The sequence below is a fragment of the Cyprinus carpio genome, chromosome B16 (assembly GCF_018340385.1).
Source record: "Cyprinus carpio isolate SPL01 chromosome B16, ASM1834038v1, whole genome shotgun sequence".
Classification (NCBI taxonomy): domain Eukaryota; kingdom Metazoa; phylum Chordata; class Actinopteri; order Cypriniformes; family Cyprinidae; genus Cyprinus; species Cyprinus carpio.
The window spans coordinates 18,238,510-18,266,065 of NC_056612.1; the positions used below are offsets into that span (position 1 = coordinate 18,238,510).

Genomic DNA, 27,556 nt, shown 5'->3' on the forward strand with positions numbered 1-27,556 from the left:
AATATAATCACAGTCATGGAATAGGCGTGAACAGGTTTTGCCAGTTCTAGCTTTTCAGAGTCATTACATTGCCTTAATGCTTTAAGCAAAATAAAGAGAAGATGTGTGGAAAAGCTCCTATGATTAATAGAACTTCACTTTCTCAGAAAAAAAGTGTTATTTATTGTTAGGTTTCAAAATGAACATAATGCAACAACTAATATTCTACAGTGACCAGACAGAAATCTTACATAATTAGACGGCTTTAATGTACAATTCAGCCACAGAGTAGCTTACACTTTAGTGAGTTGAAAAAGAACAAAAACATGATACAGCAATGACATCACAGGGTCCTGTAATAGCTGTGAGATAAAACAATCAAGCTGTCTTGTAGAAAGAGATAGAAAAAAAGAGAAGGAAGGAATTTAATGAACTAAAGAAAATTTATAAACTCTAAATAGAACACTACAAGAAATGCAGGAAAATCTAAAGCATAACAGGTTAAATGCAGAAGAAATGAAGAAAGTGAACATAAGAAAGGAAGTGTAGGAAAAAAGAAGAGCAGAGAAGTGAAAAGAAAGCATACAGAAAATGAAAAGCGCACAAGGAGCAATATTAGGAAATTAGCTACAAGAATAAATAATGAGCCTTGTGCACAGTGAGAGTCAAAGTGAAAGAAGATTCGAAGTATCAGATTACAATATCAAAAAACTTGCACGAGTAAAAGCACAGCAAAATCAGCCCAGATGGAAGGCAATAGAGACAAAACAGGAAGAGAAACAAAGAAATGGAAACAAGAATAAACCAGACAGCCAGAGAATAAAATGAAAAAACAAAAAGGAAAAAACAAATGAAACACGAAATATTAAAAGGCGCTGGGACCTCTCAACCCTCCCGTTTTTCCCGGGATTCTCCCGTATTATACTATTCTATCCCTCTTAAATATTTTCCCGTAGTTCTGCCGTATTTTTAATCTTTCTATAAAAAAAATCCCACTGGGCGTATTTTATATGTTTGCTACATTCGCCTCCGGTAAAACTCCCGTAATTTGTATGGCCTAAACCTGGAATAATAAATGAATAATCACGTCAACAAATTCCAAGGTTGCCCAGTTGCCAGATCTTGTATGAAACGCATCCTTCTCACACAATCGACACATACAAATGTCAACCCATTTATCCCCTCAACTTGGTAACCTACAACAGTGATGAATACCGCGGGAAGGAAAGGATCACTGGTAGAAATGGGACGGGAGGAGAAGACTGGTGCTCCGGTAAAAAAAAAAACAAATATACAAATTGAGATATAGCCTAGCTTACACTTTAAAAAGTTATGGTTTAATTTATTATATATGAGTGCTACAAGCTGCAAAATCAGGTGCTGCGCTGCTTTGTTTACTGAGGTTACCGGGGAAATGGCTATTCCTGGCGAAAAGCGGAAGAATGAAGAATGAACTTGGATTTTTTTAATAAGCCCTTCTGCATTTTGTTTTAGTCCAAAGCCAAAAACGACGCTTACTTTTACGCAGAAAACACGCAGTTTAAATAACTGTTTGATAATAATTGTTTAAATTAGTAGGCTATAGCTAATATTAATTCCAGTTGTGGTAGAAATTATTATCAAAGTGTAAAGTACGGGACACGTCCCGTCCAGGATTTTAATATTGCCTAAAATCCAGGTTTTGGCTATTTGCACTGTGCAGGTCGATCGTTGTGTGACATTCATGAGAGCAAAGCAGATGGCTCTTTATGCTTTCGTATCGCTCTCGCACCTACTTTGGTCTTTTTTGATCAGTGCGCAGCGACGCTTCAAGTCAAACGAACAAACACGTGCGCATATCTGCATCGCTGTCACGTATGGACGGCGCATATGGCCACCCTATGTAAAGGAGATTCTAGATCAGGGGTCTCCAACCCTGCTCCTGGAGAGTTACCGTCCTGCAGATTTCAGCTCCAACCCCATTTAAACACACCTGAACCAGTTAATCAAGGTGTTCAGGGCTACTTGACAATTACAGACGTGTTGGAGCAGGGCTGGAACTGAAGTCTGGAGGATGGTAGCTCTCTAGGAGCAGGGTTGGAGATCCCTGTTCTAGAGACACTAAAGGAGGAAGTTTATTAGTAGAAGAAAACAATCAGTAAAAGGAGGAAGGAAGCAAGAAAGAAAAATAAAAGGAAGGAAAAAAAGAAAAGGAAGGAAAGAAAAACAAAAGGAAGGAAGAAAGAAAGAAAGGCACAGACCATTTCTCTAGAGATTATAATAAACATCTAAATAGTCTTCAAAATAAATGTTGATTTGTTTTTTAGTAATTTGGCATTTAAAATGATCCTAAGCAGAAATGAATGCACAAAGCCTTTAGTTAAGAAAGAATAAAGTATTTGAAAGCAAACAGTAAAGGGAAGTAAAGCACACAACAGGTTAAAATAAGCATGAAAGTTTAAGTGGCAAAAGATAAAAATAAAGACAGAAAAAGAATACAGAAGTAGTTATTGAAGCAAAGATAGCATTTAAATGACGAATGGACCACAAATGACTGAACGGCGTGACTTAACAGGAATTGACTGGAGAAAATCAAAGAGGAAAGCACCAGAATTTTTTCGTAAAAACAAACAAAAACAAAATCATTTGAAGTAGCTCCATAAGAAAGCAGGTGAATAGTTTGCATTAGTTTAGAATAAAGAGGTGTTTAGCTCAGAGGTAGATGACATTTAGAGAGAACACACTGTATATCACCAACCCCAGTGCCATTGCTGTATCTCACAGTACTGCATGTGACAGCAGAAAAATTACATACACTCGAACACTCCAAAGACACTCCAACACGCACACAGTCCTGTACATACTAGACAGGTTCAGAGTTTTGCATTTCTCAGTCTGGGGAAAGTTTCACTAGAGCTATCTGTCTTTAGGCTATCTATTGTATTTCATCCTTCAGCAGTGCAACAGATATAAAATTAGTCTTTGGGAACTCTTTTTCCCTGTGAGGCTCGATAACTTATAATAACTTCTATATGATAACTTCCATATCACGCCACTATTATGAAAGTATCTGTACTATACATAACATGATCAGCTAGACACTGTCTGATAAGTAAGTACTATTCTTTTTTTGGGTGGGGTATTTTCTTAAATTAAGAATTAAATAAAAGTCCTTAAATATAATTCATTATATCTTCAGCCTGGATTCACCTTTTTTCCCTAATAAATATTAGCAGTATTTACAATCTCAAGACCAAACGGTTCCTCAGCAGATAGCAGTTCACACAGCAAGCGAAAGTCTCTTCGTTTGTCAGACGTGAGTCACAGAGCTGATTTTATTCAGTACGGAGTAAAGCGGTTGTAGCCTCCACGGTACAAACTGGCCTGATTGTAATAGAAGAAATAGAAGAAATCAGGCATTCCGTTATATCAAGAAAGTGTGTTTAATAACAACTGACTGTATTCGGCCATGTGTGGTAATTTCACACAGTAACTCACCATTGTTCCAACTCCGTAAGTGGTGGTGGGTCCCACTGAGTGATGGTAGGGGTCTGTTGCTGTGGTATACACTCTTCCGTACTTAAAATAAATAAATAAATTAATTAAGGCTTTTTAATTAATTAATTAATTAGATAGATGGATAGATAGATGGATAGATAAATAGATAGATAGATAGATAGATAGATAGATAGATAGATAGATAGATAGATAGATAGATAGATAGATAGATAGATAGATAGATAGATAGATAGATAGATAGATAGATAGATAGATAGATAGATAGATAGATAGAAAAAAAATCTGATAGGGAAAGCTCTGGCTTCGTGTGGACGTAGCCTATGGTTCTTACCCATCACTGTATGTGGCTGCTGCAGCTGCTGAGGCGGACTGGGCCACTCGATATGTGGCTGGATATCCTCCCTAAAAACAGGATGGTTTAAGTATTGCATGACATTGTTATTCATTCAGAAAACAATTTGAATTGTAAAACATTTTTACTACATGAACTCTCCCAATGGAGCAACCTGGTGTTAGGTTATTAACTTAAAATTCATTTTGGATTTGAAATTCAGTTTCAAAACATCCAACTAGATTCAATGTTACAGTTTGAGTATGGAGTAAGGTTTGATTAAAAAAAAAAAGTCAATAAAACTCTTTGGAGATCAATTCAGTTTTTTTAGTGACATTTTATTTAGAAACTGAAGTTGAAGTTGTAGCAGAAGTCTATATTTAGAAAACAGTACAAGTTCCTGGCAGTGTACGAAATGACACATTATCTACTTCTCATAAACCAAAACTTTACTAGCACCTACCTTTATCTACTAAAACCATTGTTATTCGTAACACATCTTGTAGTTTTTGTTTTTTTGAGCAAACTAATTTTTCTGGAAATGCTCTTAGAGACGCTGGTAAACAAAGAGAAGTTGACTGGTAACTTACATAGACTTCAGCACCATACAATCCATCTTGATACACCACTCTGCAGGAGACATAAAGTAGGCAGTAAATTACATAATGGCATAAATTCAATTTTAAAAAAAATTACAATTTAATGTAAGCTTAATGTAAATTACATGAATAACATATGTGCAAAGAAAGGTTTTTGCCTTTTCAACCAATAAATACTAACTAAATGTTTGGTAACAATGGTCGTAACAGGAGCTACTGACCCTGGATAGGCTGGTACTGCGGCTGGGGTGGCTGCGGCTGCAGCTGAGCGGATTGTATTGTAAACTGCCCGACCACGTCCACGGAGGGCAGAGCCTCTGTAGGCCAAGGTCGGTGTGGGAACAGGGTAAGGAAAGCTGGCAACTATTAAACCAAAAAGTGAAAATTAACAACAAATTACAAACAGTCAATCTAGAATAGGAAGTTTCTGGTAGCTATTATACTTGAACTCAAAAATGGCATAAAAGTCAAGAGTAAATATACCTGTGTAAAGTTCAGGGGCGTACATGGCTCCCATTACTGGATTGATTTTCCACCCAGCAGCTACAGGAATTGAAATATAGGTGAGAAGTTGAATTTATACAAGTATATCGTGTAAAATTTTGGGCAGAATGTTATGAAGGAATCTCACCGTTCACTAATGGCGTCTGCGGCTTTTTTGTTACCACCCTCGCTGTGGCGTTGTTCACCTGAGAAGCAGAATTATTTAGTTGTTCAGTTGTCCATTCTCCCAATGCAGAAACTTATCACCCTCATACCTCAATCTTCCTTCCTTCGACGATTGTTCCGTTGAGCTTCTCTCTCGCTCGATCTGCTTCCACTGCACTTTCAAATGTCACAAATCCAAAACCCTATAGAAAGTATTGAAATCAAACTGAATCCCGATTGAACCTCAAATAAAGAAGTGACTGACTCGACACAACTGGCAACCTACTGACCTTTGATCCTCTCTCATTAAAGATGATCTCCACGTCTAGAATTTTGCCAAATTGCTGAGAGAGGAAAGACAGATATTGACTAAACAGTTTTCATGTGAGAGAATGGGTTTAGCTGAAGGGATAATTGACACAAAAATGAACATTCAGTCATCTTTAAGTCATCCTCATGATGTTTTAAACCTGTATGACTGTATTTATTCTATGAAACACAACAGAGGTCCATACAATGAAAGTCAGATGGTCCCAGTGTTGTTTTGGACCCCACTGACTTTAATTGTATGACAAAAAGCTGAAACTTTTTGAAGAGTAATGCATTACATTCAAGACGAAAACAAATTCTATTACCCCAAACATTTGCCTGAGGTCTGGGTCCCGAAACCTAAAAGGGATATTGGAAACATGAAGCCTTTTGGGTTGAGCCTTTCCAGCTCCTTCCTCCTCAGTTCCACTTCCTGTTGCACTTCCAGACGCCACAGGAACACTGACAGACTGTGGGTCAGATGTCACAGGTGCTAAAGAATCGTCCTATAATGGAATCAGGAATGAAAGATAGGGAGGAAGAAAATGTGGAGAAGGAGGCAACAGACATAGAAAGAATATTGAAGACAAGAAAAACAGAAGAAACTTTAGTTTGCATTTCATTGCAGAAAAACTAACTACCAATTATCTATTGTAAGATTTCTCATCAAACTTTATTGCAATCTAACATTTTACTGGGAGAAAAACTGGTTTTATAAAGTGACCACAACAAAACGCAAAGGAGCATTCCTCATCCAGTGATTCCTCTCAAGCAAAAGTGAGGAAATGTGATCAAGTTCCCATTTTAGTGAGCTGTCTACGTACATGCCTGTTAGATATAGACATAAAAAAGACAATTTGCTTTAAAAATAGAGCACAATCGTTTTTTAACTTCAGTGAACTCACTAAATCAGCAGCTGAAAGTGATTAAAGATTACTAGCATACTCAACAATGTGTAATTTTCTGAGCGCTGCAACTGGAAGATTGTCATATGTAATGCATGGTTACACAGCATTTCCTATTGCTCTGATTGTACGTGACTGTGAATAAAATGCCCCCATGCAGATCAATACATAGGAGTATTTGTGCTTCAAACCCAACACATCCACTATCCCACAATGCATCACGATGCCAGTTCGTATGTCTGCACAGCCTATACCTCACCAAACGGCACAAAACTGTTACTATTAAAAAATGGATTAAGAAGTCAAAAAAGGTGTATTAAAAATGTTCAAAAAAGAGAAATAGCTAGAAGAAAAAGTAGCCAAGCAGAGCGTGAAATGAGGAAGGGAAAATGGTGAAAAGGTCAAAAATAAATTTAGATAATAAAAAGGGCACAACGAATCGTGTGACGTGAATTTAAAAGCAGTGGAAAAAATTGTTATGCAAATGATAAGAATGGTCATTAGAACAAGAAAGAAGGACAGACAAATTGCCAATTCTTTATCTATTTCATAAAGATGGAAAAAGTTGAAGCAATAAGGCAAAATGACCTCTGCTTTAACTCTTCCATAACAGATCTGAAGGGTAAAGGGCAACAAAACAGTTCTAATCTGGGCAGAAAAAAAGGGGTGCATTCGGTTCATCATGTTCCCTTCCTTTCATGCTACAGTTTTCATTTTTACTATTTTTATTTTCTTTTTTAACCATCATCCCAGACGTCCCTCCTGATCGATTTTTTCCATCTTTCATGCTGTACATTACTATGTTGTGATGCTTAATTAATTTAAAATGAAACATTTTTGTTTCCTACTATAGACTTATATTACTATCCATTTATAGATTATTGCCCATAAAAAATATTATTTACCTGTATCAGACAGAACTGAAATATCAGTGTATCCTTAGATTTAAATATCATAAATGAAAATTTAATTAATTTTCTCACTTTCACGCCATTTCATCAAAAGCTGCATAATTTACTCTGTCATTCTATTTCTCTATTCAAAATCATTTCCACTGCATTGTACAATAAACAGAATCAGCATTAGAAGATAAAAGACAATAAAGTAGCAAAAAGAGAAATTATGGGTGTTGCTGATCCTAATAGGTCAAGAAGGTAAGGAAGGGTTAAGAACCGAGTGAACCCCAAAACAGAAAGTGAAAGACAGAAGCTCTAAACACAGGGGAATTCAAGCAGCTTACGTATTTCAGCGTATAACTTTAAAGGTCAGTTGTAAAATTGCAACAGTGTATACTGCTATTCTTGGAACCAAGACAGAACATTTTATATTAAAAGGAAGAGGCAGGAAACACACGTAGAGATTTACGCACAGACACACACACACACACACACACATCCACACACGCAAACAAATCATGGTTATGGTTAACTCTGAGCTGGCCGGGCTGATTGCTAGCTGTAATGACTACCACAGCAGGTGTCACACAGAAAATACTGCTGAAACACCATCATCATCATCATCATTACATTCATCCAGAGACACAGGCCAGGGAGGGTTTTTGGGAGAAGTGACAGATTGGGGAAAGGTGTGATGGGAAGGTATGTGATGATGTCACGTCACGATGCAGAGTGCTTTTCTGACTGGACCTGGGAAACATAGATGAGGGGGGAGGGGTCATCCCGTCCGACTCCCCCCCTTGACCCCTCCCTCCAAGGCGGCGTCTCATAGTCCAAATATCTGGCGCTCTCTAGTGGTATAAGCAATGTGGACAAAAAATGGTGTGACAGAGAAAGAGAGAACTCATTGCATGAACCTTTTCAATGAAAAAATACTTTCATGGTGAAATATTATTTTCAATCCTTCCCACAATTCCCTTGCCACAACTTAAAATGCCTCTGCAATTACTGTACCCGATGAGCCATTACTAACACAACAATAACAATCATAGACATATATGGTGATACACATTTAAGAACATAAAGCCATGGCATGAGTCCAAAAGACAATATTTCAGTAATTACAGCTTGTCAAGACAATTTTTATGCTACATCTGGATTCATGACTGACATCTCATTACTGGTGCCTTAAAAAAGCATTAGTAAATGCATTTCTTTGCATTGATCACACTTAAAAACACAAGATTGAATTTATCAAGTCAAAATGTATTTTATTAACAAAAATAATTAATTTGTTCAAGTTATTCAACTAAATTAAAGTATCCCAGATTGATTCACTGGATAAGATACACAGTATATGACAATATGTGTGATACTGTAGATTAATGAAGGATTATATCAAGAATTTTCAAACTTTTTAATCCCAAGGACCCCAAAATTTGATAATTCTTCTATAACTCAGATTAACATGTAAACTTTGATAACACTAAAAAATGCATTTTGCAATATTTTTTCCCCCCTTGCTCTCAAATCTTCTACGGACACAAGCACCGCATTGTGGCCCTCTGGGGGTCTCCTGACCTCAGTTTGAAAACTCCTGGCATAGAGTATTAACTGGAAAACACCTGATTTAGAATCAAACTGAATACGATTTAGTTTAAGAGTTAATGTAAAGTAGAAAGATTAGTTCTAAATTATTATTTATTTTTATATAAACATATGCGATTACTAAATAAAAAAAATAATAAAACTTTGTCTTTCTCTTTATTTATTCCTTCCCTTTCTAGCTTGTACTTATTTGAACAAATGCCTGAAATTTGGTATTACGAGCACTTCCTGTGTCTGTTTGCCTCTTTAAGAAGAATCGCTTTATGCATTCCCCAATTGTAAGTCGCTTTGGATAAAAGCGTCTGCAAAATGACTAAATGTAAATGTAAATTATTCCCTCTTAAAAAAGAGAACTAGAGTGTAGAAAAGGAAGTAAGGTTAAATATTCTTCTCTATGGTGCCCTGAGCCAGTTGAATTGCCATATTTGGACATGGCAAAGGAAGGATGTGTAAAGGACATAAAGCTATTTTTAGCTATCCCAGACAGGGGATCCCAGAGGACCAAAGCACGAGATTATATATCAGCAGCCTATACATATTCCTGGCATACCTTCTCTAATGCAAATACATTAGAAAAGAATATACACTGATTGTACAACACAATTTACAGCAATGGGACGTTGCTTCCCATTTTAAAATCTTAATTTTTCATACTCACTATGCTTGGTTTTAGGTTAATTAGGTTATTTAAAGGGGTCCTATCATGATTTTTCTCTTTTTCAGCTTTAGTTAGTCTGGAATGTTGCTGTTTGAGCATAAAAAAGATCTGCAGAGTTACAAAGCTCACAGTTCACTTCAAAACGAGATATTAACAGAAATAACTTTTCAAAAACTACAACGAACGACTCGTTTGGACTACAGCGCATATTTTCCGGGATTTGTGATATCACAAATACAGATGAATGGGACGAGACCTGGTTGAGCTGCACTAGAAAAGGCAACGAGTGTTATCACTATGTCGGAGACGTGCTAGCTTTCCCAAGGCAGACATCTGGGTTTAATTCGTGCTCAAATTGATTTGATATGGACGCAATATTTAAACTGAAGCTGGCATGACGGTAAGGGGCATGACATTTCCCGACCAGGCGCAGAGTGCTGCCAATCACAACACACACTGGCCCAGCTAACCAATCACAGCACATCTCGTATTTCAGAAGGCGGGCCTTCATTTGATTCGAGCCGTTCATGCCAGACTGGGAAGAGAGGTGATGTAATAATGTAAAATATGTGAAAAATAATGTGTTTTTCGATCAACTTAGTATGAAAAACAAAAATATAAAACCCCAAACATAGAAACAAAAAAACAAAAAAAATCACAAAAAAAAACAAAAAAATAAATGTTTGTGCTTGATTTGTATATATTGAGTTATTTTAGTTTAGTTAATTTTTTCATACGTTAAGTTGTAAAATATAAGTAAAACTATTTATTTATCCACATGTACTTTAGATGTAACTCCCCTTTGTTAACTGATGTTTAAAACACTTTTATCTTCTGAATCCAGTCATTTATTAATTGTACTTACCGTGTTATTGGCAGTTATAGACTCTGTCCCGTCATGCTGTGAGCCCTGATAGACTCTCAACTGATGATGATCTGAATATTCAGAGTTAGGATGAGCAGCGCTGAAATCGAGGGGTGGCAGCCGGGCAGCAGGTGTGGGTGGGCCTTGTCCAGGTGGAGGATATGATGGAGGCGGGGCATATACCTGGGAAAGTGAAGGGTCACCATTGCCTGGCCCCGCCTCTTGGGCAGCGGGACCCTAAAATGAGACAGGGATGCTGTTTACTAACAGAAGCTTATTTCTGTAAACTCACTGAGTCATGGTAACATATGTTTTTACATTACTTTAACCCAGAAAAATCATTTTAACCAGTTTTAACAACTTTTTTTTATTATTATACAAGATTCAGCTTGGTTTTTCAAGTCAGTTTACTAGTCAGTTTGATGAAACCTTTAGCAACTGATCAGCAATATAGTTTCATAGTGTATGTATTTGACATAAGTATTCTGATCAGCAACTGATTTTTCCACAAAAGTAATTTCTGGAAGGTATTAAAAATCTGCTTTTCCAATAGAATAGTCAAAAAAGCATTTCCAACAAATCCATACCACCCTCATTTTAGTAAAATACTAAAACTTTTTTTTTTACACCAAATAAAACTGACCTGAATTGACTGGCTATAAAGAAGCTAACATACAGTGACCGTTTTGTTTGCAGATCATAAAGACTACACAAAACACAGGTAAACCAAGTTAAGACATCAAATAAAGATCCTGACAAAGACACAATGTATGAAATTAGGAGTATAAATCAGACATCTCACCCCTTCAGTGCATTCCGCAGGCGACCCAATACTCACCAACAACTGACGCATGCTTTAATGCAAAGCTTTAACCCGCCCACCCCACCATAAGTCCCTCGCACCCACCAATCACAGAGCACCAAACCAGTCTCAAGAGGGGTCTTTACACCAACTGTGTTCATTTGTTCTTGTCAATCATTAACCCACTTCCCCCTCCTACTCTTTGACACTCAATAGTCACATGACTATTTGGATAAAAAGTTGATTCAAACACACAAACAACTCAACTGCTCAGTAAAACTCAGTGATCCTATTCATGTTCAGTAGAAAATAATCACATTGATGGATTTATTTAAACCAGACCAACCAGATTTCTGTGGCTACTGAAGTGTGCACATTGTGTATGCAACAGATCAGGTAAAACAGGCAAGATCACTCAAACACATTCAAGTAACAGTTCACTTAGAGTTCTGCAAACAGAAAATAGGAAACTTAAGATATTAAATTCAATCAAATACAAACTATAATACATTTTATGCAGAAAATTCTAATTATTGTGGTATCATTAAGCTTTGGTTAATAGACTTTTGTGACATAACCCCTTCATTTCAGAGAGTTATTTTTTTTAAGTTTCATTACTGAGTCTTAAATTAAAGTAAAATAAAATAATAGACATAAAGAAATTAAACCAATATGAAGCTTTTCACACACACACACACACACACACACACACACACACACACACACACACACACACACACACTTTTTATATGTTTAGTCTTTATCAGCTGTTTTGCTGAGCTGATAAGGCAGAGTAAATTTACACTTCACTGATAAACTGTGACACTGAGAGACACAGCTTTGATTAAATATCAACTCCATCACACTTAAATTCCTTTAGCAGAAACAAAAGTATCATGTTACATCAGTGTCTCTCATCATAGCCATTTTTTTCAGATGGGATGTTATATACCACAGTTACAAGGTTACTCACTGATTACAAGAACATGGAATCTTACCTTCATTCTTTTTTAAAAAACCCCAGGAGCTACTTGACACCCCTGTAAAATATTTACGAGATGTAAACAGGTGTTGCCTGAAACACTACAGCGTTTTGAGTACTGCCGACTCAAAATGTCACTCAGCGTGCCGTTGGTGCTGGCCGTAGACCAAGTCAAAGATCAAAATTAAGACTTCAGACTTTGGAGACTTTATTCAACTAGTACAAAGACTACACACTTGCTGAGATATTTACATACACTTATAACTTACATACACAACACCCCTCTATGTTCATGTGCAGAGGATATGGAGAACAAGCATAAACGTGATGTAATTGTTCAGGCACACTCCACTAGTTGCTATCTAACATTCAAAGGTCATCTTCTGAGAACTGAGAACTGTTCTCTTTCCCGTCCTAATTCATTGTCACTGTGAGAGTATTTAAATAACACCTCTAGCAGATAAAATGTATTTTCAGTCACACTGACTGATAGGAGATTTCCTCCCCCTCACACACACACACAGGCCTCATCAGCTGTCAGGTTTGGGGTTAAAGATCAGAGGCAGGATGCCAGGTGCATGATCTGACAGCTGCGGGATCATTCAAACACACACACAGAACTGATGACAAGAACTGCTTATGTCGTCTATACTCATATATTACAAGGCTCTGTAGAATACTTGATTCTGATTGGACAGCTGTGTCATTCTGTGGTCAGATATCTTTGTATAATGGAGGCTAAATAATATAACTGACTTTTTCCTGTTTTCCCTGGCAACCAGCCTCTTAAATCTTCATCAACAGATGTTTTATCCAAAGCAGTGTTATTTTAGTACTTTTGTATAATATTATAGTTTTATTCATATTTATACATATTGCTTTTTATGTTTTTGTAAGTTAAGAACACAATGTATGAAATTAGGAGTATAAATCAGACATCTCACCCCTTCAGTGCATTCCGCAGGCGGACCCAATACTCACCAACAAACTGGACGCATGCTTTAATGCAAAGCTTTAACCCGCCCACCCCACCATAAGTTCCCTCGCACCCACCCAATCACAGAGCACCAAACCAGTCTCAAGAGGGGTCTTTACACCAACTGTGTTTCATTTGTTCTTGTCAATCATTAACCCACTTCCCCCTCCTACTCTTTGACACTCAATAGGTCACAGGACTAGTTGGATAAAAAGTTGATTCAAAACACACAAACAACTCAACTGCTCAGTAAAAACTCAGTGATCCTATTCATGTTCAGTAAGAAATAAATCACATTGAGGGATTTCATTTAAACCAGACCAACCAGATTTCTGTGGCTACTGAAGTGTGCACATTGTGTATTCAACAGATCAGGTAAAACAGGCAAGATCACTCAAACACATTCAAGTAACAGTTCACTTAGAGTTCTGCAAACAGAAAATAGGAAACTTAAGATATTAAATTCAATCAAATACAAACTATAATACATTTTAATGCAGAAAAATTCTATTTCTTATTATTGTGGTATCATTAAGCTTTGGTTAATAGACTTTTGTGACATAACCCCCTTCATTTCAGAGAGTTATTTTTTTTAAGTTTCATTACTGAGTCTTAATTTAAAGTAAAATAAAATAATAGACATAAACTCTCCCTACACACACTCATACACTCACACACACACACACACACACACACACAAACACACACACAAACACACACACTCTCAAAAAGTTTAGTCTTTATCAGCTGTTTTGCTGAGCTGATAAGGCAGAGTAAATTTACACTTCACTGATAAACTGTGACACTGAGAGACACAGCTTTGATTAAATATCAACTCCATCACACTTAATTCCTTTAGCAGAAACAAAAAGTATCATGTTACCATACAGTGTCTCTCATCATAGCCATTTTTTTTTCAGATGGGATGTTATATACCACAGTTACAAGGTTACTCACTGATTACAAGAACATGGAATCTTACCTTCATTCTTTTTTAAAAAACCCCAGGAGCTACTTGACACCCCCTGTAAATATATTTACGAGATGTAAACAGGTTTTGCCTGAAACACTACAGCGTTTTGGAGTACGTGCCGACTCAAAATGTCCCACTCAGCGTGCCGGTTGGTGCTGGCCGTAGACCAAGTCAAAGATCAAAATTAAGACTTCAGACTTTGGCGACTTTAATTCAACTATACAAATACTACACACTTGCTGAGATATTTACATACACTTATAAGCTTACATACACAAAACACCCCTCTATGTTCATGTGCAGAGGATATGGAGAACAAGCATAAACGTGATGTAATTGTTCAGGCACACTCCACTAGTTGCTATCTAACATTCAAAGGTCATCTTCTGAGAACTGAGAACTGTTCTCTTTCCCGTCCTAATTCATTGTCACTGTGAGAGTATTTAAATAACACCTCTAGCAGATAAAATGTATTTTCAGTCACACTGACTGATAGGAGATTTCCTCCCCCTCACACACACACACAGGCCTCATCAGCTGTCAGGTTTGGGGTTAAAGATCAGAGGCAGGATGCCAGGTGCATGATCTGACAGCTGCGGGATCATTCAAACACACACACAGAACTGATGACAAGAACTGCTTATGTCGTCTATACTCATATATTACAAGGCTCTGTAGAATACTTGATTCTGATTGGACAGCTGTGTCATTCTGTGTGTCAGATATCTTTGTATAATGGAGGCTAAATAATATAACTGACTTTTTCCTGTTTTCCCTGGCAACCAGCCTCTTAAATCTTCATCAACAGATGTTTTATCCAAAGCAGTGTTATTTTAGTACTTTTGTATAATATTATAGTTTTATTCATATTTATACATATTGCTTTTTATGTTTTTGTAAGTTTTAATCATTTTGTAGTAATTTTTATTATTTTCAAAAAAAAAAAATAAAACTAAAATTTAAATAAGTATTTATATTATTTCAGTTTTAGTTTCAGTAGGCTACATTTTTTATTCATTTTAATTTTTCATTGTAAAACTTCAACTTTAAGATATTTGTCAAGGCAACATTTCTCTATTTTATTTAATTTCAGCTTTATTTCCATTAATCAAAAGATTTTAACACTTAATAATTAAAAATAACAACAATGATCCTAAGTGATGTAAAAATCTGAACAATTCAAGTAATATTGTTTCACTCTGCAGTCTCTTTCTTAATAATTTAGACTTAAATTAGCATTTCATGTATTTACTTATTTTTATAAGCGATGTAATATTGGTTGCAAAATAAAAAATATTCCAGTCATTTAATATTCCTCAGATTAACATCAGGGTCCATTTTAGGGTTTATTTTATGATAATGAATGTCTGTTTATTCATTGCTCCATTAATAAACAGACATGCACACACAAACACAGAAGCCAAATTATACAATTTTGCACCAACACATAGATATCAACCACAATAACCACATAATTCAGCTCAAACACAAAAGGTTAAATCATATATGTATTAAATGGCAGATGAATAGCAATTAAAGGAGCAAACGCAGCTAAGAAAAATCCATTGTCTCAAGTCCTACTCTTTAGATGACATAATCTATCACTGTGTATCACTTCAGATAAAGTCAAGAGGCAACCTGAGACATCTATTTCTATATCTGTTAGAGGGAATCTGCAGCGAGAGGAACAGACTAAAAATACAGCGAGTGTGACAGAGAGAAAGAGCAGGCACAACGTTTATCAGCTGTCCCGGAATTTCTCTCTCACACACACAAACACACAATCACATAGTGGCACACAAACACACACTGAACCTGTTTTCAGTAGGCCACCTCGCAGGGACAAATATAACTAACAACAGGACACTGCGTCCTTCACTGGCAGAGAGAAACACATCTGATGTCCTCAGACCCATTGGTGGATGACTCTTTAGTACATAAACAAGCCTTTAGCTTGCTAGTGATTGGTTGATTTAAAACATATTACCAGACATGTGACAGAAACTGCACAAGAATTAAATAAAAAATACAAATAAAAAATAATAAAATTAAACAAACTAACTAACTCCAAAGAGAATGTGAAAGAGGAAGATACAGAGAATAAAGGGACATGTTTACCTGTACAATGCTGGGGTAGCAGGAGGCTGTCTGGGGGTAAACAGGGAGTCCGTAGGGCTGAAGGATTACAGTAGGGGAGGACAGCATGGTGCATAGCCAGAAAAAAAGGACAGAAAAAAGGAACAGCTAAAAGGGATGGGAGACTGGGGGGAGAGAGAAGGGAAGGTGAGCTCTTTGAATCAAGAAAGTACCAGACGGAGAAAGTTTAGAATCCAAAAAGAAGAGAAAAAAGATCCAGAGGTATGAAAAAGAAAAGGAGAAGAAGAGTGGGCTGCACTGCACTGATGGCTGGCGTCACAACTTCTAGGCGACAAACAAAATAAGAATTAAATAAGGTACAAATGAGACCCTCTGCAAAAGTTGAGAGTGCCAAGTTAGTCTGTTTCACAAAAGCAGAGGAGATCAGCACTGAAAGATCTCTGGGGGACACGGCATGTGTGTGTGAGTGTGTGTCTGTGCGTGTGTGTGTGTGTGTCAGTGGGTATATTTGATAGACAGAAACACATGTTCAGAGTTGTGTTACACTCCTTTATAAATAGTCCACCTACTTCCTTTAGTAGTGCTAGTATCACCAATAGAAATTAAACAGCTAGTCACACAGTAATACAGATTTTTTTTTTTAGTAATACAGAATTTAGTCCAAATATAATGACACAGATGTTTGCCATGGCGTCTACTGAAACAGACGCAAGCAAATGCTAAAATAAAAAGGCAAAAATGTAAAGCCACAGACATAAAAATAAAAAAAGAACTATTAAAGTATAATGAAAGAGCATTTTGTTTCGCCTTGCACACCTATAAAGCTAACTTATACCTCCTATAAATAAATAAATAAATAGTTTAAGGCATTTACAATTTTTCAAGTGCTGTGAGAAGAAAAACTCTAATTTGTCTCAATAATTGCATATTGCCTTTATGCTCATTATATCCGTCAAAGTGAACCTTTAAAGGTGAGTGACTTTTTCTCTAGAAGCTCTTTCTATATAGCGCCTAATTATAACAGAAATGCAGCACGGAATTAAAATCATTCAAATGTCATAATCAATTATCAATGACAAAACAGTACAGTGGTAATCAGGTTTCTCACTTCGTTGGCCATTCATGTGCTCGGAATTCATAAATATGATATTTCCGACTACCTGAAGGCTGCTATAGCAAACTCTTACTCTTCTCTGGGAACTTGCGTTTAATTATCTTCTGTTCGCTCAGTTCTAGATAATAAAGCTTTTTAATGTACTTTGTGGATCTACCTAAAAATTATTTCTCTTTTTAATAATTCATATTTTGACCAGTAGAGGGAAGCAATCAATTCATAAATCATTATGTTAACGGAAGACACTTCTTGTCGTACTCGCAAAGCTTTGTGGGTAATGTAGTTTACAAGGCACGTATAAATATCCGGGAAGGCCGCGTGCACGTTCTCTTTCCTTCGCGAGCCTGACACAGACAGGTAATGGTGGAGTGGACCTCCGTATTTCTGTTGTAATTGACCACTGTACGGAAGTGTAACGGTTTCCCTTAAACGGTATTCACAGTATTATGTAGTAAGGGTCAGTGTTAGACGCGCAGTACTTCGTTAGTACGTTACATTATGTGGAGAGATGAGCTGTAACGCGCTGCTCCGCGCAACGTGCTTCACAAGGCGCGTTCAGGCCTAGTCATGAAGTAACACATTGCGCCTGTTTTCATATTAAAAAGAATCTCTACTTTCAGCTGATGTTTCTAAGGGTTTTAAATTGGATATTCAATTGTTGAGTCGGAATTTGGTACCATAATAAAATATTCTAAAATGAAGTGTAATGAAATGATCAATACAAGATAAGTGAAGACGCTGGGCTGACTTGAGTTTAAATGCATTACCACTCTTAATTTTTATATTAATCAAATTTATTTATTTATTTTTTCTTCTCACAGGCGTCAGTAAGTCGCCATGCCGGTTGCCAGGAGTTGGGTTTGTAGTAAGACATACGTCACCCCCAGACGTCCCTTCGAGAAGTCACGTCTCGACCAGGAGTTGAAACTCATTGGTAAGGAAAATATTAATTGCAGAAAATTAATTTTGTGACAAAGGTTTCTCCTTTTTTTTTAAATCTGGGTTTCTTTTTCTTCACAGGCGAGTATGGCCTCAGGAACAAGAGAGAAGTCTGGCGGGTGAAGTTCACTCTGGCCAAAATCCGCAAAGCTGCCAGAGAGCTGCTCACTCTGGACGAGAAGGATCCTAAGCGTCTCTTCGAAGGTAAATTAGCTGACTTGTCTGAAATTTAATGGCCAGTGATTTAAAATAGTGCAAATCAGATTGTCAGTGTTGCCAAGAATTCCTCGTCAATGAGGCCATATAACGGTTTATAATCTGATTTAATTTGTCTGCTTTGCATCTATAACCCCCCTCCCACTCACATTTATCTGTGACTTCTAGGTAATGCTTTGCTCAGGCGTCTGGTGCGCATTGGTGTGCTGGATGAGGGCAAGATGAAGCTCGATTACATTTTGGGCTTGAAAGTGGAGGACTTCTTGGAGAGGAGGCTGCAGACTCAGGTCTTCAAGCTTGGCCTGGCCAAGAGCATCCACCATGCTCGTGTGCTCATCCGTCAGAGGCACATCCGGTAAGATGCTAAAGTATACAAAATGCCTGTAGTTCAGGACTTTTAACCATGTAATCTGCACATTTTCTTGTATGTGCAGGTGTATATAATGGTTACCTGATTGTCTGAATGTGAATTGAGGCTTTCTTCCTCTTTCATTAGCTGACCATGTTTAAACTCCTCCCGGTGAGAGGGAATGAAATATTCTGCAAGGTCAATTCGGTGATTAAACCGTATACCTTTGCTTGTAAAAAAAAATAAGCCCAAAAACCCAAACTTCCCAAGACGTCTGGGGTGCTTTATCGCACAAAACAGAGTCTGCCAGGTAATGTATGTGGGCACTTTGGCAAATAAGAAACTATACTTCTCTTGGCCAGTGATTAAGCTTAAAACTGTCAGATTGTCAGTGGTGTCAAGAATTCCTCGTCAATGAGGCCTCGAGATCAGTAGCCTCAGTTCTGAAGTCCTGAGTAGCCTTTGCACACTTGCTAAATAACTTTTGATGTTCTGCAGGGTGCGTAAGCAGGTTGTGAACATCCCCTCCTTTGTGGTGAGGCTGGACAGCCAGAAGCACATCGACTTCTCTCTCCGCTCTCCATACGGTGGTGGCCGCCCTGGACGTGTCAAGAGAAAGAACGCCAAGAAGGCCCAGGGTGGTGGTGGAGGCGGTGATGATGAAGAGGAGGATTAAACCATTCCTCCCAGGGGTTGAGGGATTCGGCAGTGCTTGCTTTTTCTCTTCTCCCTCAAGTTTTCAATAAAAAGTTTATTCCAAATGATTGTCTTCGCTTGTCATTTGAGTAACTAGATGTTTTATATAAACCCTTATAAGTAGGTATAATCAGTATTTAAAATGAATTACCCATAGTTTTAAAAATCCATATTTGTAGATTTTATGGGCCGTAGTAAAATATCACTTCAAATGAACTGCATGGTTTTAGAAAACCTAGAGCTGTGTAATGGACCCCAACTAGCCTAAGGATTGTGTTGTAGAACATGTAAGACTTAAGTTACATTGTGTGAAGTGTATTCCTGTGGGATATGGTTAGCTCCACTTCCTAATATTTCTTTAAGTGTTTGAGATTTTTGATTATCTGCTACATGTAAACAACTCGGAATAGAAAAGTGCAGTAAATGCTGAAACTATTTGAGCTGCAAACCAGTTTTTATTATTCCAATTTAATCTTAAATACCAGTTTGTAGTTTAAAACAACATAGACAGGGACCTTGTTCATGCATTAAAAATAAGGTGGATAGAAAATTAAATAATACAGAAAATATGGCTAATCAGTTTTATTTTTTTCTCACATTGTGAACTGAAATATATTTAAAATACACAAATATTTAATGACAGTTTACTGTATAAATGCAGAAAAATAGTTTGTTAACCCACCTTCACTGGGATACAGCAGCTATAAGCAGCCATTGAATCTATACTATGCCACTTCAAAGAGGACATTCAAATAATAATATACAGTTTATGAAATCTTATATATTCATATGTTTCTGATTGCACTTGGCTCTAGTAACAACTTACCTTAATACACAAAGTTTTAGTTAAAATATCTATTTACGTTACTGTGCTTTGCACTCTTCAATGAATCTTGAGATCTGTCGAAGGCTTTTTTGTGCTTAGGCCTCAGAATTAGTGGCATCCTTCATCTACAAGTCGTCCTGGGGACTGGTTTGACCTCTTGTCTCAGTGTAGCCCACGTTGCTTGTCTGCTCGCTATGAGTGAGACAAAATATGAAACTTCTATGAGCAGCTGTAAGTTGCATTGGACTTAAGATACCTGTAAGATATTTTATGCATTTGTTCTCACCTCTCACCATCCTTTTCCAGTGTTTTAGCAGTGAGAAAAAAATGGAAAAATTGGTCATCCTTTAATATAACCACAAAAATTATGCAAGAATATATTGTTACAAATATTAAGAGACAATTGGTGTGTTACTGGTATTTGCTGACCTTTGGCCGCTGCCCTGCTACACCACCTGCCTTCTTTGGTACTCCCAAGGTATCAAACGAGTGGCTTCGTACCCTAATAGCTCTCAAGATGGAGAGAGATACTGATTTGAAGCTCATTTTAATGTCAAACAGAAGTAAGCACAATCCACTAACATTATAAAGGCCTATTGTTTATTATTCTCATTGTGGTTTGAGATTATCTACCTTAAAGTTCTCGATGAATCCTCCTCCACCCTCTGGAACACTCCTCCCCCCTTCAGTGAGGGGGATGCTGGGCTGTGACGGCTCTCCCAACATGCATTGGGATCGGGAAGACAGTTCAGACCGCAGTGCTTCCAAAAGAGATGAACGTGTGCGTAACTGAGATCATAAAAGGAGAGAAACAGAAGCGCAAGTGTAACTCGAGGCTATGACATAAGTGAATGATTAGTTAACATGCTTTGTGTCTGGTTACCTCCAGTCGACTGAATTTCTCAGCCTTGTAGCAAGAGATTTCAGCATTTATAAGTTTGGTCAGAAGGAACTCTCTTAAAACTGAGCTCTGGAAGTGGAAATTCAGAGCATCATTCAGAGCGAGATTCAGAGTGCTACTTGCATGTATTGTTTATTTTAGAAACCTTCACATATGCGACCCTGGACCACATAACCAGTCATAAGTAGCACGGGTATATTTGTAGCAATAGCCAATTGCATGGGCCAAAATTACTGATTTTTCTTTATGCCAAAAATCATTAGGATATTAAGTAAAGATCATGTTCCATGAAGATATTTTGAAAATTTTCTACCATAAATATATCAAAAGGTAATTTTTAATAAGTAATATGCATTGCTAAGAACTTCATTTAGACAACTTTAAAGTAGGCTAGTGTGATCAACAGTGAAACCTTTTTTCACCTTTTTCACAATATTGACAAAATTATTAACAAATAATGCTTTTTTCACTCAAAAATTAAGGTGCATAAGCTCGGATAAATCACTCCTACAATTAAATAGTTTGAAAATTAAATGCAAAACCAGTCCTAATTGAAAGAGAACAAGTTGACAAAAAGATTGAATCCAAGATTGGGTGAAAATATGGTATAATGAGTGATTTATAAGCTATTTTTTTTAGGCCGGTCATTTTTGACCGGGGAACACCACAAGTGTGACTATGTGCCATATTTTTTACAAAACAAAAGTTTCAAAACAAAAAAATTCCTGGTGAAACATTAGAGTAGACTAGTGTGATCAACAGTAGCCATTTTTTTTTCATATTTTTTTTTCATATTTCCAAATTTACTCATAAATTATTTGTTTTTTACTCAAATGAGATGCCTACTCTCAGATAAATGAGGCCCATGATTAATCAGATGCAAACAGAAATATAAAACCAGTCCTAATTGAAAGAGAACAAGTTGACAAAAAGATTGAATCCAAGATTGGGTGAAAATATGGTATAATGAGTGATTTATAAGCTATTTTTTATAGGCCGGTCATTTTTGACCGGGAACACCACACGAGTGTGACTATGTGCCATATTTTTTACAAAACAAAAGCCAAAAAACAAAATTCCTGGTGAAACATTAAAGTAGACTAGTGTTGATCAACAATACCAATTTTCTTCAGATTTTATTTAATATTTCCAAAATTATTCAAAAATGTAAAAAAAATTACTCAAAAAATGAAATGCCTACTCTCAAATAAATGAGGCCTATGATTATTCAGATGCAAATCAAAATATAAAACCAGTCCTAATTGAAAGAGAACAAGTTGACAAAATGATTGAATCCAAGATTGGGTGAAAATATGGTATAATGAGTGATTTATAAGCTTTTTTTTATGGGCCGGTCATTTTTGACCGGGAACACCACAAGTGTGACAATGTACCATTTTATACAAAATAAAAGTTTTTAAAAACAAAATTCCTGGTGAAAATTTTAAGTTGACTAGTGTGATCAACAATACCAATTTTCTTTAGATTTTATTTAATATTTCCAAAATTATTCAAAAATTAAAAAAAAATTACTCAAAAAATGAAATGCCTACTCTCAAATAAATGAGGCCTATGATTATTCAGATGCAAATCAAAATATAAAACCAGTCCTAATTGAAAGAGAACATGTTGACAAAAAGATTGAATCCAAGATTGGGTGAAAATATGGTATAATGAGTGATTTATAAGCTTTTTTTTTATGGGCCGGTCATTTTTGACCGGGAACACCACAAGTGTTATAGGGTTTTGAACACCACATGAGGGTTAAAGGCATTTTTCTCAATATTTTGATTTTTTCCACCCTCAGATTCCAGATTTTCAAATAGTTGTGTATCGGCCAAATATTGTCCTATCCTAACAAACCATACATCAATGGAAAGCCTATTTATTCAGTTTTTAGATGATGCATAAATCTCAATTTCAATTATTTGATCCTTATGACTGGTTTTGTGGTACAAGGTCACATATAATGATACTTGTGAAGGAAACTGAGTAGGTCTATAACCCTGTTTCCTAATTTAGACTGTATAGTAATGAACTGGATTGATGTAATAAAGTTGAGAGCTGTCTTGTTAAAACTTCTGAATTATTATAAGTCATGTGATCTCACCTCTGTAAAAATGGGTGGTGTAGGAAGGGGTGGGCCAAATGGGGGTACATCCTCCCTAGCGGTAACAGATACCTGTCAATCAAATAAGAGGTATTGGAGCTGTGTTTTGTACATGCAGAAATGCAGATTATTATGATTATGATTATTATTATTTTCACCTGAAATGATCCCCCGTCTCCTCCCTCTCCCTCATTCTCTCTCTTTATCCTCCTGACTGCAATGAAACAGTGCAAGAAATGGGATCTGATCACATCCGAAATGAAGGGAGTGTTACCCTCCTGATAGACCAGGGCAACAATATCATTCCCAATGTGTCTCTTTCTCTGCAACTGAGAGGAAAAACAGATAAGTAGAGTCATAATTCAAGGAAAAAGAAGTTGAAGGATTATCAAAGCACTCATTCTACTTCTGTGATTGAATCATTCTGTGATTAATAGGGATTTCAGTGATTCTTATTTCAGGCTATATTAATGCACCAGTAGGTGGCGACAAGTGACTATCTTTTAAGTGTATCAAATATTAAACTGAAGTGATATATTCAGACGCACTATTCAGGAATAAAACAAGTGACTCAACAGATTCATTCAACTACATTGATTCATTCAGCAACAAATCACCACTAGTACTGTGTGTTGCTGGAGTGCGGATTGGACTTGGAAATAGTCCACCGGTGATGCAAAAATATACAAAGCAGGCCTAAGTATCTGCAATATAAGTGTCTAAAATGTAAGTTACCTATTAGTTACTGTTAAAGTTTTGCTTAAAAGCAATGTCACACGCATTCGTTCTGTTGGTCTGAATATATCAGCATTATAGCATATATTATAATATGATATAATTTGGTAAAAGATGTTAACCGAATATTTACATCTGATAATACTTTAATCAAATTTTACCTGTTGTGTATCTCCTTCTGTGAATGGTAGTTTAGTGGCAACGTGGAACATAATCTCCCGTCCATGGAAGGAGGTGAAAACCGCTTCATTTCCTGTCTGGCCATGAGAAACATCCAGACCTCCCCTAAAACTAGGAGATGGAAAATGATGATGGCCTTTTGACAGGTGACAATAAATTCAAAAGTAGTGTTTTGTTATTAATGTTAATATTGCTATCAATCAATACATGAGTCAACCCTCTTACCCAGTGAATCCTTGCAGTTTGACCGTCTGTCCGAGTATTGATAAAAACTCTAAAAACTCCTCACTTTCCTCACTGTTACTAAGAATGTCTTCCTCTGTTAACTGTCACATTTGAACAGAATACAAAACAATGGAAGAATAACATAAAAAAGACAAATATCCATTACAGACTGAAGTCCTAGTCAACAAAACATAAAGTTTGTTATTAAAAATAGTTGAATTAAAGAATCATAACTTAGTATCTGCATACCTGTCCTTCTCTCTGGTATAAGACACCAAATTTAAAGTTTTGAGACACTCTGTGTTCATCAAATGCCATTATGATCTCTGGGGCCTTTGATGCAGAAAGAGAAGACAAGAAAACTGTATTGTGTCAGAAAAAAAGATAAATAAAAGTTGTATTGATCATGTCAGAAAAGGTTTTACTTTATGAAATTTGTCAGTTTATAAAATCAGTCATGTACCTTTAAGTAACTCACAGCCTCAAAACATGTGACACTGACACTTGAGCACAGCATCTAAAATAAACGAAATAAAAACAAAGGAAACTTCTATTAATTTCCATTTAAATGTGAATCAGGTGGAACCAGTTGTGAAATACCTTTGCCAGCTCCACTGCCGTTGGGAATTGTTGAAAAAGCGAAACAGAGAATGTGCCATGAACTGAGCACTCCTTCATCCTGATTCGATGAGAAAGAAAACTGATCAGGATGGTCTTGAACAGTCAGTAACTACTGTGTGATTAACATTTAATGTGCTCACAAAATACACACCTCAAAATGACTCTCAGGCGATTTTCCTCTTCCTCAAGACAAACAGATAAAACTAGGGGCCCAAGAGAGGGGTCACAGGCGGTGAACGAATGATGATACTGCAGCAAACATGAAAGAAAAGCATGAGTGTGTGAGGGTCTCTTTAACAAAGTTATAAGGGTTTGAAATTTTTCAAATGAAAAAATTAAATAAAAAATGATCACTGACTCTGTGGCGGAAGAATTCCTGATAGACTTTAGCTTCACTGTCTCTCTCCATTATGTCATAGCTCTCCAGGCCAAAACCCCCCTGTGAGAGAGTAGGGCTGGTCTCCACATGTCTATCCAGGGGAGGGTCGAGCCAATAACCTCCAGATTTAGGGGGCAGGATGAGAGGTAAGCCATCTCCAATCTTTAACAGCCGTGTCTGAGTGATCAATAGTAACTATGTAAGTGGGAACTCAAAACTAAATACTATATATCATTCAAAGGTTCTGAGTCAGTAAGAATTTTTATATTTTTGAAAGATGTTCACCAAGGCTGCATATATTGCGTATTATGTCAAATATTGTGAAAGATATTGTGAAATATTACAATCTAATATTTGCACTTTTTTCCCAGCGATGTCAAAGCTAAATTTCAGCAGCCATTACTCCAGTCTTTCAAAAAAAACTAACTTATGAGGGTGTTTCTTCAATTACTGGCACTTTTGGCCCTCTGGACTTTTAGACAAGAAACTCTTTTAAATGCATCTCTCTAAATGCAACTCTTATACATGCATCACTAGAACTGTCATTTTTTATAAACATAATTTCCATCACAATGAAACTTTCACCACATCTCAAATTATGTATTGTGTTTAAAATTATTCTGTATTGGGAATGGACTAAACAGTAAAATAGATAAAAAATGAAAACCTTGGCCTTCATATGTTAAAAATGGTACATAAAAGTGCTTAAAGTTGAAGAAACACTCTTTATGATTTCCTAGTTTCCTATAGACTGAAACTGTGCCATAAACAAACAAAATGTTTTGGGCTAAAATCCCTACCCTCAGAGGTGGTGGGAACTCACAACGCTGTTCATCTAATCTGCTACCCTACAGACAAACACAGCCACAGAGAAATCATCACCACTGCAACAGAACAAGACAACTGTATTTACACTGTTGTTGTTTACATTGGCGAACAACATGGAGAGAGAGAAAGATGATGTTACCTGTAGCTTTTCAATGATTGCAAACAACTCCGTGACCTGCAGAGAAATGACAAGTGAATGACAGAATCAGTGAAAGTGCCACATAATCAAAATAATACTGATGCAGAATGTGAATTGTCCAGTTTCTCCGCAATGTTTGGAAATGATTCATAATTCAGATATGAATATCTGGAGAGAACATCATCTCCATAGTGTCATTTTCAACACCTTTAGAACATCTAAAACGGGAGATTTCTTACCTTCTGACTGGACGGTGCAGAAGTGAGTGGCTTAGCCTCACTGGAGGGGGAATCCAAAATATCCAGTATGCTGTGACCCACAGATTCTGCACAGCTGTAACAGAAACAAGCGTTGTGGAAAAGTCTGAATGCGATAACTGAGTTCAAACACTTGAGCACAGCAACAAACCCAAACTGTAGCTGACCTGCTCTCATTTCCAGTGATGAACTTGTCAATCCTGCGTATAGCGTAAAGATGCCACATGACAAGATATCATTAAGCACTGTGTTCAAATTACAGCAGTGGCTAATACAGCAGTGGCGAAATGTTATTTGTCATATCTACTTACCCTCCGTAAGCTCCGAATGTGAAACTTCTTTTCCTGGAGAACAACTTCTCGTTTCTCTCCTCCATGGTAAGTGTTTATTACAGACAGCCACAGAAATATGCTAACCAGGCATGCAGGCCATCACTCCTGATGGTGAATTAACTGCTTCCCTCTGTCTCTGTGTGTGTGTGTGTGTGTGTGTGTGTGTGTGTATCGCTCTCTCTCTTTTCTCTCTGCCCCCTGCCACTCTCTCATTTAATCTCTCCCTACATCCTTCCTTGTCTCCTGCTGTCTGTTGACTGACAGGAGTAACTCTTGCATGCCCGTCTCCTGCCACTGACATCAGAGGTCGGTGAACTACTGCATATATACAGACCAACTAAAAGCCTTTGAATAGATACAATGGTGAATATTCACAAGCTGAAATCATTTAAAAGCATTTGTGTAGAGTTTATGCAGCCTCTCTAAAAAACCTGTCCTGGGAGGAGGCAAAGATATGTGAATGGGCAATGGACTATTGCTATAGACCTGTTACCCTTTCAGTAAGCAAGATTCATCAATTATTGACCGAACTCTCTTAGAGAGAGGAGGCAAGGCAGCAGGGGAGAGAGGGCGAGAGGGAGGG

The 27,556-nt window shown here is 36.9% G+C and overlaps 3 protein-coding genes across 4 annotated transcripts; 1 reads left to right on the forward strand and 2 right to left on the reverse strand.

Moving 5' to 3' along the window:
- Window positions 1–226: 226 nt before the first annotated feature.
- Window positions 227–16,590, reverse strand: rbfox1l (RNA binding fox-1 homolog 1, like). Its single transcript, XM_042741255.1, has 12 exons — window positions 16,148–16,590; window positions 10,297–10,533; window positions 5,691–5,870; window positions 5,346–5,399; window positions 5,166–5,258; window positions 5,039–5,096; window positions 4,891–4,950; window positions 4,629–4,770; window positions 4,399–4,438; window positions 3,809–3,879; window positions 3,457–3,537; window positions 227–3,342 (listed from the first exon to the last, which is right to left on the reverse strand). The coding sequence occupies exons 1-12, from the start codon at window positions 16,232–16,234 to the stop codon at window positions 3,294–3,296; spliced, it is 1,152 nt and encodes a 383-aa protein (XP_042597189.1). The 5' UTR covers window positions 16,235–16,590; the 3' UTR covers window positions 227–3,293.
- A 931-nt stretch (window positions 16,591–17,521) lies between these two features.
- Window positions 17,522–19,505, forward strand: rps9 (ribosomal protein S9). Of its 2 annotated transcripts, XR_006156723.1 has the most exons (6): window positions 17,522–17,597; window positions 18,062–18,174; window positions 18,261–18,383; window positions 18,564–18,750; window positions 18,892–19,054; window positions 19,243–19,505. XR_006156723.1 is itself a non-coding variant. In XM_042741257.1 (5 exons), exons 2-5 carry the CDS (start codon window positions 18,078–18,080, stop codon window positions 19,418–19,420), a joined length of 585 nt encoding a protein of 194 aa, XP_042597191.1. In that variant the 5' UTR covers window positions 17,524–17,597; window positions 18,062–18,077; the 3' UTR covers window positions 19,421–19,505. The 2 variants fall into 2 exon arrangements, 1 of the variants encoding a protein (XP_042597191.1); XM_042741257.1 differs by lacking the exon at window positions 18,892–19,054 and having other exon boundaries at window positions 17,524–17,597.
- A 535-nt stretch (window positions 19,506–20,040) lies between these two features.
- rap1gapl (RAP1 GTPase activating protein-like) lies at window positions 20,041–27,342 on the reverse strand. Its single transcript, XM_019118181.2, has 19 exons — window positions 26,953–27,342; window positions 26,809–26,841; window positions 26,624–26,717; window positions 26,385–26,420; window positions 26,218–26,265; window positions 25,397–25,594; window positions 25,190–25,287; window positions 25,018–25,096; window positions 24,881–24,934; window positions 24,667–24,750; window positions 24,418–24,518; window positions 24,174–24,303; window positions 23,436–23,606; window positions 23,278–23,349; window positions 21,150–21,236; window positions 20,900–21,055; window positions 20,696–20,779; window positions 20,553–20,563; window positions 20,041–20,458 (listed from the first exon to the last, which is right to left on the reverse strand). Exons 1-19 carry the CDS (start codon window positions 27,015–27,017, stop codon window positions 20,392–20,394), a joined length of 1,668 nt encoding a protein of 555 aa, XP_018973726.1. The 5' UTR covers window positions 27,018–27,342; the 3' UTR covers window positions 20,041–20,391.
- Window positions 27,343–27,556: the final 214 nt, after the last annotated feature.